The sequence below is a fragment of the Peromyscus maniculatus genome, chromosome 5, assembly GCF_049852395.1.
Source record: "Peromyscus maniculatus bairdii isolate BWxNUB_F1_BW_parent chromosome 5, HU_Pman_BW_mat_3.1, whole genome shotgun sequence".
NCBI lineage: Eukaryota > Metazoa > Chordata > Mammalia > Rodentia > Cricetidae > Peromyscus > Peromyscus maniculatus.
The window spans coordinates 87,434,866-87,448,230 of NC_134856.1; the positions used below are offsets into that span (position 1 = coordinate 87,434,866).

Sequence of the window (13,365 nt, forward strand, 5' to 3'; positions counted from 1 at the left end):
AAACTCTAAATGAGACCACTGCCAAGAAATGCTTGCTCACCCCTCCTACAACGGCAGGGGAATCTCCCTTTCCTTTTATGGGTGAAGCACAAGAAAGGATTCATATGTGGAGCCTGATCCTTCTCACCAAGCACAGCCCACACCTCCCAGCAATTGAACTTGAAAAAAAAAACTGGTTGAAAATTACCACAAACTATATTGTCATCAAAAAAAAAACACTTCCTATATGAGATCACAGAACAGAGTAGGCACAACTTCCTGCTGAGCAGACCAGCCTAATGCTTAAATAGAACAACTCCTGACTGTCATTGACATTATATAAAAAGCCAAGATGACAGCCTGAGAGGATGCAGCCGTTGCTCTGACATCCTCCCAGTAGGATGCAGGAAAGAGGCTGACCCAACCTACCGCAGAGCATTTCAGCCAGTTCCCCGTTCCACCCTGATTCCACGAGCCTGGAAGATGGAGACACTCTTGCTGATGCTAGGATTACTCTCATTCCTCATAGGACCCAGTTGTTTGACAGGTAAGAGGCCAGAAGCTGCCCTGGGAATCTTGGGAAGGCTAATGGAATCTTGGGAAGCCTACCACTTCCAGGTACAGAACCAGAAGCAGCACTAAGGTAGAAACTGTGAAAAGGGAGTTGACTCTTGGGTTCTACCTGTTGTCTGTGGCCTATCGGGACATCATTTTGTGCCTCAGTGGCCCCTAATCTATAAACCTTGCTTAGAATGGCATGAAGGATTTTATCACTCATAGTCCTTTTCAGTTTTTGTTTTTTTGAGACAGATTCTCATATAGCCCAGGCTGGCCTCAAACTTCACTAGGTGTAAACAAGGATGACCTTTAACTCCTGATAAATGCACTCCACCTGTTTGGTAGTTGCTTGTTTTCAGGTAGTCATGTAGCCCAGGTTAGACTAGAACTCACTATATAGCCTAGACTGACTTCAGACTGGAGATCCGCTTCCTCAGTCTCCCACATGCTGGGATTATAGGCCTGGGCCACCATGCCCAACTAATACATTTTCTTTTATTCTTCCACTGCATCTCTAAACACAACTGTATGATAATTCTAAAAAGCTACTAGAGACCTCTCAAAGTCAGTTTCTGCCTAAAGTATGAGTAACTCATATAAAGCAGACAATTTAGGACTTAAGAATGTTTTATTCCCAGAGATTTTTTGGTTTTGCTGTCTTGGGGAGATACTTGTGAGTGTGATTTTATGGCAAATTCAGAAACAAATATACTCATTTTCACAGCATAGCTTTTATCTGCTTCTCTGTGTGTAGCTTCTGTATGTGTACATATGGACACATATGTTAATCATAAATTCCATCATCATGGATTTTCTCAGATATGATTTTAAGAAATAAAAACCACCAACTTGGGTATCAAATAACTCTTCTTAATTGAAGGTGGATTTTCTAATGCTGTTTTTTTTTTCTTGATAACCCAGCAAGACAAATAAGGTTTTGGGGAAATATATATATAGAGAGAGACATGGAAGTGTCTCCCTATGTAGTTAGTCTTGGATTGCCTGGAACTTGCCAGGTAGACTAGATTGCTTCAGACTCATAAAGATCCACCTGCTTCTGTGCAAAACATCACTCCAGGCTGAAAAAAATATTTTTGAAAGCCTATGATTTCATATTCTTAATTTCTAGAAATGTATTCTTAAATGACTTCAGAAAAATGCTTTGAGAAGAGAAAAATTAAAACATATATGTGGAGTTTTGTTGCTGATTTGGGGGCAAGTGACCATATTGTGTTGGGCCACACAGTGACCTGGTATAGGAGCATTGTGACTTTGGAGTTAAGGTTGCCATGTTAGGAAGCTTTTAATGTGATTTCTCCCTCAACAGCAGCTTTCCCTCAAGAGTGTCTTTGTCAAGTCAATCCAAGTCAGAATAACCAAGTCTTTACAATCAAGCATATTCTGTCTCTGAGGAAAGCATTTCAAGTAAACTTGTGTTATTATGAGCCATGGTTGACTTATATGGGGTTCAGAATGGTCTTTTTGGATTACCATTCAGAGTCCTTCATTTACTTGATTTTGCAAAATATCTGCCCAATACTTCTTATGCATATGTATATGGAGAAATGACAGTAATACAGGTTGGAATGTGTGTAGAGCTACAGGAATGTGGGGCTGTCAGAGAAGCCTTCATGAAGGTAGCATGTCAACTGAGCCCTGGGGACTGGCAGATTTCCTAAAGGTAAGATTTAAGATGACAAAGAGGCCAAGACATGGAGGTGCATGGGGAGTCAGTAAGTGGTCCAGTGTATTCTCTATCCTGGGCAGGAATCCGGGGTCATGGGGTAAAGAACGGAAAGATAGGAACTAGGCCAAAGGAATTAAAGCCCTGGACAGAAAGTTCAATCTTTTTCTTTTTCTGTGTTGTTGGGGAAAAAATCCAAGGCCTTGAACATGCTAGACAAGTACTCTACCACTGAGCTGCATTCTTAGTCCACAACTTAAAATGTCTTAGTTGCATTTGGTAGGCAACAAAAAGCTACTTGAAAATGTTAGGGAATGCCATTCATAGAGTACATTTGATGCGCAGATGTATAAATTTTATTACAGCTTATAACCACTTTGCAGTGTGGGTGTCATGAACCCATACAACAACCTCGAACTCAGATGATCATGGCTGCAAGGCTCAAACACAGCTTCTTCTTTCTGTTGAAAACAGGACCGGAGGTGACCCTGGCTGAGAGCAGAGGTAGAGCAGGTATAGGAAGTATGTCAAGAGGCAAACTGGTCCCCAGTGGGAAAGACAATGAATTGGATTGGAATGCTGAGGTCAGAAAGCAGCTCAGAAACTACCCCAGGGCAAAAGATAATCTCATTTCAGACTTCTTTTTCCTCCAGGAAGAATCCAGTTTAAACAATTAATGGGGCTGGAGAGATGGCTCCTTGGTTTAGAGCACTCTTTGCTCTTGGAGAGGACTCAGGACCCAACACGGTGGCTTACAGCCATCTGTAATTCATGTTCCAGGGGATCCAACAACTTCTGGCCTCCACAGGCGCTGCATACACATGGTGCACAGATGTATACACAGGCCAAATACTTAAACATATAAAAATAAATCTTAAATCTTAAAAAGTTTAGAAAAATAAACAAGTCCTTCTATTCCTCGGTCTTTAATGAAATAAAACAGACTGTCAACAGATATGTAATTTCTAGCTGATTCATAAGACAGATTTTCATTCTGAAAATTTCCAAAGCCACCATTTAAAAGTGTGATGTGGTACAAGGGATGTATTAGTCAACCTGGGTGTTTTTAGTCTCTAAATCACTGGGTCTTGGGATGTGGTTAAAAAGAGAATTCTCCCTGATATTGCCAACACAGCGGGTTACTGAAGGCACCTTTCTCAGAATTGTGGAAATTCTGAGATGCCCTTTGATCATCTTTCATTCTAGGAATTCTGTAATCAAATCTTTATCCCTACAGAGTAAAAAGACAAAAGGTGTGGAAACCCATTAAGGTGATATGATTGTCTAATTATCCCTTCTGGTAAAGGCTACTGCCCACATTAGAATTTCCCATCTTTAGCTTTGTTATTATGACACATGCTTCATATGTGATCCTTCAGTTTCTCCACAGTATTATAGCTACTGTTGCTGTGTTTATCTTCAAAATAGACCCTGGAGAGATGGTACTTTGCTAAGCATTCAGAATACTTAATAAGAGTCGTGACTTTTTTTTTTTTAAGTGTCTTAAATACACGGTTTGGTATGTAATCCATGCTTATGCTCCTTTTTTTTTTTTTTTGAGAATTGAAAAAAGCATAATTGATTCCATCCACTTATATGTCAATTGGCCATGCTCTGAAAGAACAGCTTGTCCGCTCTACAGCTCCATCACTCTGTTCTCCCAATTGGGGACTTTCCTGTCCACGCATACACACTTGTGTTCATGTGGATATGTGTGCACATGAGTGTGGGGGGCAGGGAAGTCAAAAGTCAGTTTTGGTATCAATCCTCAGGTGGCATTCACATGAGGTTGTTTTGTTGTTTGGGAGTTGTTCCTGCTGTTGTCTGGAGATGGGGTTTCTTGCTGGCCTGGGGCTACACGGTTAGGCTAGGCTGGCTGGGCAGTTTCAGGAATCTGCCTGTTTCTGCTTTCCCAGGGCTGGTATTAAAGGTCTGACTGCCACGTCCTGCTTTTCTTTTTTTCACTTTTTTATAGTATTTTATTTTAGGTGTATGAATGTTTTGTCTGCATATTTCTATTGCACCATGTGACTACTTAGTACCTCAGAGGTCAGAAGAGGGCGTTGGATCCTCTGGGAATGGAATTATAGATGGTTATAAGTTACCAGGTGGTGCTGGGAAGTGAACCTGGGTCCTCTGAGAGATACCAAGTGCTCTTAACTGCTGATCCATCTTTCCAGCCCCCATCCTCAGCTTTCTTGTGGGCACTAGGGATCAGAACTGAGGTCATCATACTTAGGCAACGAGTACTTTACAAACTAAGTCATCTCCCCAGCCCTGGACACACACACACACACACACACACACACACACACACACACTCCAAAACTTGGAGAATTCTAGATACTTTGGTGTAATTTCTTGTGGAAATCACCCCTGTGGTAACAATGCACACCATGAAGGCAGGCTGCACCTTAACACACTGGCTGTTCAGGTTAACACCACATTTTCCTTTTTGTCTGGTAATGGACATAAATTTTTACAAATGAAGAATGAATTCCCTTAAGAAATAGAGCATGCCACCAGTGGTCAGTGAGGAATAGAACTCGGAGGCAAACGAACTTTTAAAGAAGTGGCATTTGGAGTAAGACACCTAATGATGGTGTTGGGAGAACCAAAGACAAGACCTAGGAAGGCACAGCTGTCGGCAAATTTCTCTCTGCAAAAAGGAGAAGGTTGATTGAGGGCTGTTGAAATCCCCTTCCAGCTCCATCATTCTATGTCAAGAATTCTGGAAACAAAAAAGTTCTGCACAAAAACATTTTTATTCTGGGGTACTGTTGGAAACAAAAGAAGTTCCCAGCCAAAGACATGCCAGGTACCATATGGATTGAAAGGTCACCCTTCAGTATCAACAGACCAAAATCTGAAAGCTCAGTTGCAGGTTATTTCCCACTCTCAAAAGGTACTGCCCTGCATTGCAGCATGATTACTATTTCCGTACTGCTCATGTTGTGGGCGTAAGGTAAAAACATCACTGTGTTTTGGTGAAGTCTTTGCTTTCTATAGGAATTTCTTTCCTCGAATGATGTCCATGTTTCTCAACAGGAGTGGGGAGCTAGCTCTCTCCTATCTTTATCTTGAACCATTCATTCCCTGTGAGAAAGAAAAAAAAAAAAGAGCACCTTCATTCAATACATTAGTTCAAAAGGTTATAAACCCCAAGGCTGAGATGCCCCGGTGGTTAGGAGCACATGCTATGTTTGATGAATTTGGTGCCTAGTTCCCATCTCACAACTGTTTGTTTGGATCCAGTGACCTCTTCTGGTCTGCATATACATATAGACACACACATAAATACAAATAATTCTTTAAAAAATGTTATAAACCCTTCATCTCTGAATGGGTTTCAAATAAAGACTAGAGCCCAGGCCTCTTGAATACTGGCCCAGTATTTCTTGTACATCTTTATCCTGATTTTCAGAAGTGATGTCTCTTTCTCCATCTAGCCATCCATTTACATATTAGGATTATAGGGATGAGAAAAGGGACAGCCCTTGTTCTTCACCAGGGAAAATTAAACATTCTCCTGAGTGGTTCCTATCTTGACTGCCAAGGGAAAGTCAACATCTGCCTGTGAGTCAACAATCCATCGCACGACCAATTCCCCACCATGTTTTCAAGGAAGCCACCCATTTGCAGGAAAAACCATAGTTAAGTCATCCTTGGGAATTTTAGACATTTTCTACTCTAATGTTGCTCAGATAGTTTTTGGCTATTTGATTTTATGGTCATTTTGGGATTTGCCTTCATCAATAAGCAAACACAGGTCTCAGTGGGGACTGTCTGAGGAACAAGGTTTCTCAACACCAGATGCACAGTAGAATGTGCAGCTGGGATGCTTATAAAAGTGATGAATAGGACTTCTTAAGACCAGTGAAGTCAGACTCTCTGGGGGAGAAAAACCAGACACACTGATGACATTGTTTTTTATGTCTCCAAAAAACCAAACAATGGAGATGCAGTGGGGATTGAAATCCAACAAACACTTTATAGAGAAGTAAAATAATGTCCCAGCCAGGCATTATAGGTGTACACCTATAATCCTGAATCTGCAAGATTGGTGCAGGAGGATTGTGAGTTTGAGGCCAACCCAAAGCTCCACAGTGAGACAGATTTAAAAAGAACAAACCACAAGAAGATGAGGAGGAAGGGAAGTGGGGGGAGGAGAGGGAGAAGGAGAAAGAGAAATATGATTCCCGTGTTGGTCTAATTTTATTATTTCATTTTTATTCATTAAGAATAGAGGAGAACTTCCCAAACTTCATGAGACACCTGGAGATTTTGTTACAAAGCACTCTGTTTGGAGAGGGATTTGGTTGCTTGAAATTCTAGTTCAAAGGGGCCCTGACATGAAGCCTGTGTTGGGCATGGGCCCTGTTCTGAGCAGCAGGCTATCATGTAACAGAAGAAATGCACACTACCTACCCACACAGAACTGGAGACTAAAATGGGAAGCAACTCCAGAGAAGATCAAATATTGATCAAAGATTGCAAGGTCTGTATAATACAGCCTACGAATATTAAATATTCTCTGTAAATATAGAGAGCAGAATGTTGCCTGGATAATTAAGGAAGACTCTCTGAGAAGGGCTTTTAGAGAAACTAGCTCTGAAGAGTGTTTAAGAATAATAGATGTTGCCGGGCGGTGGTGGCACTTATCTTTAATCCCAGCACTCGGGAGGCAGAGGCAGGCAGATCTCTGAGAGTTCGAGGCCAGCCTGGGCTACCAAGTGAGTCCCAGGAAAGGCGCAAAGCTAAACAGAGAAACCCTGTCTCGAAAAATAAAAAATAAAAAAAAAAAAGAATAATAGATGTTATTAGACAGTACTTCATATGGTTTTGTTGAAGCTTTACACATGGGCCGATATCCGGGCATGGTCAACTGAAGTCTGAGGAGCTAAACAGAACAACCAAACTGATGAACTGTATCTGTCATATTCGTGTGTGTGTGTGTGTGTGTGTGTGTGTGTATGCATATATCTACATACAGATGTGCGTCTGAAGAAAAGGGGTTCAAGTGCATAGCGGTTCTCTGATAAACATTCATGCTTTCCCCCACATAAAAAAGCTGAACATGGTGACACACGTTTGTAATCTCAGTGCTGGCAAAGCAAAGCAGATCCCTCTAGGCTAATGGGAAACCCTGTCTCAAAAGAAAAGCTGGATACCTCCCAAGGAATGATATCCGAGGCTGACTCCAGTCCTCCACATGCGCACACAAGACAGATGCACCCTCATGGATGTAGTAGTAGTAGTAATACTTTTGCTCAGACACAAGACTTTGCATGTTCCTCATCCTACTTTAATTCTCTAGTGGCTAGAGGCCTTAGTTGTCTCTAGTAGATTTTTTTGACGTGATGGATTACTGACCAGCATTGCCAGTATCACGTGATATCCCTGGATATGGTCAAAGACGTTTTGAGTCTTCTAGCTCTGCATTTATGTTTTCAACTCTGACCAGCCCTGTCAACCGCATTCCACAGGCCAGAATTCCGGGGCTTCTACCCTGGCAGCCTGCTTCATCCTGACAGCTCACTAGGCTTCGGCCAGGCACTCTCAAGGCAGTAGCAGGCATCCTGCATTCCAGAGGCTTAGGTTTGCATGACTGGAGTTCCAGCAGTAAACGGTTTCACGCAGAAGCAACAGCATTTCATTTCTTTATTTAAAGATTTTATAATTTTCTGTGTATGGATGTTTGGCCTGCATGTGGGTATGTGCACCGTGGGCATGCTTGGTGCCCAAGGAGGCCAGAATAAGGCACTGGATGCCCTGAAACTGGAATTACGAAAGGTTGTGAGCTACTGTGTGGGTGCTGGGAACCAAACCCGGGTCCTCCACAAAATACTCTTACCCATCTCTCCAGCCCCAGAAAAAGCATTTTAAACAGTGATGATAACAAGAGTTTATGTTCACTGTCTGTGTGTAATTTTTCAGGTGTTGTGTTAAATCGGTATCTCTTGGGTCAATTTTCAAAATAAGATAGTTCTGCCCGGCACTGTGGTCTATGTCTTTCAGTTCAGCACTTAGGAAACCAAGGCAGCAGGTCTCTAGAATTTCTTCTACATAGATTAGTGGTTCTCAACCTTCTTAATACTGTGACCCTTTAATACAGGTCCTCATGTTGTGGTGACCCCCCAACCATAAAATCATTTTCGTTGCTACTTCATAACAGTAATTTGGCTACCATTATGAATTGTAATGTAACTATCTCTGTTTCCCGATGGTCTTAGGTGACCCTGAGAGCCACTAACATAGAGAGTTCCAAGCCAGTCAGGGATACATAGTGAGGCCCTGGCTCTCAAAAAAATAAATAGTTATTATTATCTCCGCTTTATACTTAACAAACTGAGTCTTTGACCAGTTAAGCCAGTAGCTGATGTAACACAACTAGGAAAGTTCTAGAAATTGAGTTTGCAGTACCTTTTCCCACTACCTACCTTGCACAGCAGCTCCACAGTCTACCAGAATGACCTACCTATTGAATTGCTTATATTTCTTTTTCCTGTGTGTGTGTGTATACATATACACATGCATGTATATACACATGTATGTGGAGATCAGAGGTCAACATTCCATCTTCTTTTATCTTTCTACCTTTTTTTTTTTTGAGACAAGGTCTCTCACTGAACCTGGAGCTCACCAATCAGCTAGACCATCTGTCTAGTGATCCTCCGGTCTCCCCCAGCCCCACTGCTACAAGCATACGTCACCACGGTCTGATTTTTTCATGGATAGTGGGGATCCAACCTGAGTGCTCATGCTTCCCCAGTATAGCCTCGGCCTCTTTCATTTTCCTTCCGAAACATGGTCTTATGTAGGCCAGGCTGCCATAGAAATTCATGATGTGGCTAAGGCTGGCCTCAACATCCTGAGCCCTCTGCCTCCACTTCCAGATGCTTGGATTATAAATACATGCCACTCTGTCTGTCTGGTAGGAGCTCTTTAGGACACATGTGGTTCTTAGAACCCATGCTGTCTGGATCCTTCGGTTTCCTTTGCAGCTCTTTCGACCTGTTTTCCTCTTGCTACCTTCAAAGAGCAGTCTGGGGTATTCTCCTGCATCCGACTGAGCTTCAGAGAGAGCACTGTAGCTGAGTCTGCCTCAGAGGCCCGCAGAACAGAGGAAATTCTGAGCACCTCTGGGCATGAGTCACCACACCTTGTTCAGGAATTGCCGTCTCTGCCCACAGAATCACCCACTGTTCTCTGTTTGGGACCAAAATAGATACCTCCTTCAGAAACTGGGTTGGCTTTTTTGGGTGTGTGCTCTCAATAATAAAAAACAAAAGGCAAAGATGGGTGCTTGCAGAGAAGCGGCTGTATAAATAAAATGTGACGGGTGGAAGGACCAGAGGGACAGGAACACCTGTCCTTGTCACCGGACTTGTGATTATTTCTGTGTCTATTGCTTTGTTCAGTCATTTATTCACGAATTCATTCACCGTCTGTTGAGCAACTACTTGTTCGTCACAAGGTTAGAGAGACAGAGATGAATGAGTAAGACTCAACTCTTGGCTTCCAAGAGCTTACTGTTTATGCTGCCTGGACTCTCATGACCCAAGCCAAGGGCTGAGCTTCAAGTACGAACACAGGGATGATGTACACATAGGTCATTGTCCATTACTCCTGCAAGACCACACCGTAAGCCAGTAACCATTTCCATTACACTAACATTTAGAATAGAGAGAAGGGCTGAGAGTGTTGTTATGTCCGCATAAATTGCTGGAATTATTAGGATCCAACACTTTGCATTTTGAATTTAGAACAGTTTGGACAGAGGTTGTGCACTTTGCCTCAAGAGATTCCTTGCAGGAACATTTGAGGTAGGATATATTTGGAGTCCTTTAGTAACAAACTATTTCCACAGCCTCATAAATCTTAGAGGCATCATCTAAAGGCCAATTGCTACATGTCTGAGTACATTTGGAGTTCTCTCCAGTCCTCAACACCTATGACCCATTCAAGGAAGGAAGCAAAAAAGGGAGGGATGGAGAGAAGGAGGGAGGGAGGGAGGGAGGGAGGGAGGGAGGGAAGGAGCCTCATTAACCCAATTCATATGGTTAGTGAGTTTCTCTTTCCTTCCTTCCTCTCCTCCCCTGCCCTCTCCTCCCCTGCCCTCCCCTGCCCTCCCCTGCCCTCCCCTGCCCTCCCCTGCCCTCCTCTCCCTTCCCCTGCCCTCCCCTGCCCTCCCCTCCCCTCCCCTCCCCTCCCCTCCCCTCCCCTTCCCTTCCCTTCCCTTCCCTTCCCTTCCCTTCCCTTCCCTTCTCACTCTCCTTTTGTGGTGTTAAGGATCTAACAGGACCTAACACATGCTCAGCTAAGTAACCACTCTACCACTGAGCATATCTCAAGCTTTTGTTTTTTGAGACAGGGATTCTAGCTCAGGCTGATCTTGAACTTTCTACATAGTCTAGGCCAGCCTCAACCTCATTATCCTCCTTCCCCAGCATCTCCCAAGTGCTGGGATTACAAAGTATAGCATCACACCAGACTTTTGTTTGTGTTGTTTTGTGTGATACTGAGAGTTGAACCCAGGGCTTCACTCATGCTAGGCAAACACTTTACCACCAAGCTACATCCCCAGTGCTCACATTACTTTATAAAGCAGAGAATCATTGCTTCTTTAAAGATGTATTTATAAACTATAAGAATAATACATAATAAATGAATATATACAAACATACGATGTTTATATGTAAATGAATTAGTCCCCAAATCAAACTGGCCCATGTCCCCCAGGGAAAGACCAGTTTATGATGTTGCTGGGTTAATGGCAAATGAAATGTTTCTCAAAGTTTTATTTAAAGTCCCCCAACATCTGTGTTGACGTCAACCTCTTCCTGCCCGGCACCTTGAGAGTTTCCAGGGAGTTTTGGGGCCAGTGACTTGACACCAGGTTGCATGTTTGACACTTGCTGACTGTGGGCAGGCTGTGGTGGCTTTCCCCGCCAAGCCTGTCACTCAGCTGAGCATCAGCGTGGTATCTGCTTCCTGTCCTTGCGGTGGTGACACCTCTGTTCGGAGTCTGATTTAGAGCAGAAAGAACCTTTGTAAAGAGAAAACTCCTTATTTAAAGGAAAGTAAAACAAACTTCTTAAGAGCATTTTTTAGAATAAAAGGGCAATGTCCTCAGACATCCCGCTAGTACCCCTGAGGGGAGGTGCACCCTGAGGGTTCTTGATGTTCGGTTTTTCACTTAGGTTTCCTTGTCTGGTACCAGCCAGTCCATCACTTTCCATTTCTCACTGTTTCCTCAGGTTCTGCCTCTCTGAGGCCATTTTTAGCTACTGATGCCAAGGAACTACTGGCCAGAGCATGCCATCCTCCTCAGAGAATACAACTACAGTGATTGACAGCTAGGCTGTCTAGCCAGTGAGCTCAGGGGGTGTGCTTGTCTCCACTTCTGCCTGTCCTCCAGTATGGGATTTGAATGTGCACAGCCATACCAGAGTCTATGGGATGCTGGGGAAATCAACTCAGGTCCTCACGCTTGTGCAGCAAACCCACAGAACCATCTCCCAGCCTTGGTTTCATATATTTCAACACAAATTCATATTATACTAAACAGTATAATGTAAGTTCTTAGACTATGGTGTTGACAATGCTTAGCATAGTTGCTCCTGGGTGCCTCTTTTTTTCCATGACTTTTTGTTCGGTTTTGTTTTCTGTTCCTCTTCTAATTCTAAATTGCTATTCCACACCATGTTTACTTCTCTGGTCTTTTCTTATGTTTTGTTTCATTTATTTGTTTGTTTGTTTGTTGGTTGGTTGGTTGGTTGGTTGGTTGGTTGGTTGGTTGGTTGACTTATTGAGACAGGGTCTTACTATGTACCCCTGGCTGACCTGGAACTCACTATATAGAGAGACTGGTCTCAAACACATGGTGATCATGTCCCTCAGCCTCCTGAGTACTGGGACTACAAATCAGGGGAAATCCCACAGATGTCCATTTGAAAATCTCCTCATCAATACAACCTAACTTCTCGGAAGGCTCTGTCTCTTTCCAGAAGACCGTGGGTGGGATGCACCAATTTAGTATCTCTCTGCTAAAAATATGGCTCCTTCCCAAGAAATCGGTTTCTAAGATTTGGGGAAAAACAGTTTTCAGAGAAAGAACAGGGATGTTTCTTCCCCATCTGTTTTTTTTCTTTCTTTCTTCTTTTTTTAAAATCTGATAACACTTTAATTTAAATCAAGTTGACATTCTGTGGTAAATTTGTGGTTAACTCTTTCAAGTACTGAACCTTGTTTTCAGTGAGGAGACTGGAGAGTGAGAAAAACCAGGCCCAACCACTCTACGGCAGATGCATTGCTCATGCCCAGACCTGACAACTGAGAGCCCTTGCTTCTCTTTCTCTTTCGGAGGGCAAATTCCTAGTTCTTCCAGACCTATTGCTTGATGTTTGTGTAAGTACTGCGATGAAGGCACAAGGTTGTCTGCAAAGGGGTCTTCCTGGTGAGTCACCCATTCCTGCCTTGTGGGAACTGCCTCTTTGATGCAGCCTGAGGGAGTTGGGCCTCAGCAACTGTGGGCCAGATCACCAGGACTCTCAGAGGAGCTGGAGCAATCACAGGAGACACCACTGTGCAAACGTTGCTGCTGTTCATTTTCAGTGCCTTCACTTGGTGTGGAGGCACACGCCTTTAATCCCAGCACTCAGGGGGGTGGGGATGGGGCACAGAAGCTGGCAGGTTTCTTGAGTTCAAGGCCAGCTTGGTCTACATAGAGAGTTCCAGGACAGCTAGGGCTGTTACACAGAAAAACTTGGTCTCTAAAAACAAAATAAAATAAAATAAAACAAAACAAAAAACTAAAACTTCTCTTTAATAATGACTATTTTAAGAGATTTTTCTTTTAATCATATATATGTGTATATGTGTAATATATATATATATATATATATATATATATATATATATATATATATATATATATATATATATATATATATATCAGGGTCTTGTAGCCCCTGGCTGTTCTGGAACTTACTATGGAGACCAGGGTGGTCTAGAACTCACAGAGATCCACCTGCCTCTGCCTCTGGAGTGCTGGGATTAAAGGAATATGCCAGCATGACTGGATTTAATGAATATTCCTTTAATCTTCTTTAGAGTCTTTTCTGCTATTGACATGACCATAT

At 42.8% G+C, this 13,365-nt stretch overlaps 1 protein-coding gene across 1 annotated transcript in view; it reads left to right on the forward strand.

Annotated features, from left to right (window-relative positions):
• The first annotated feature begins 270 nt into the window (after window positions 1-270).
• Window positions 271-13,365, forward strand: part of Il2ra (interleukin 2 receptor subunit alpha) — a 51,469-nt gene continuing 38,374 nt past the window's right edge. The window contains exon 1 of the mRNA XM_006990203.4: window positions 271-526. Coding sequence (XP_006990265.3) covers window positions 463-526 — 64 coding nt within the window. The 5' untranslated portion in view covers window positions 271-462. The remainder of the gene's footprint in view (window positions 527-13,365) is intronic.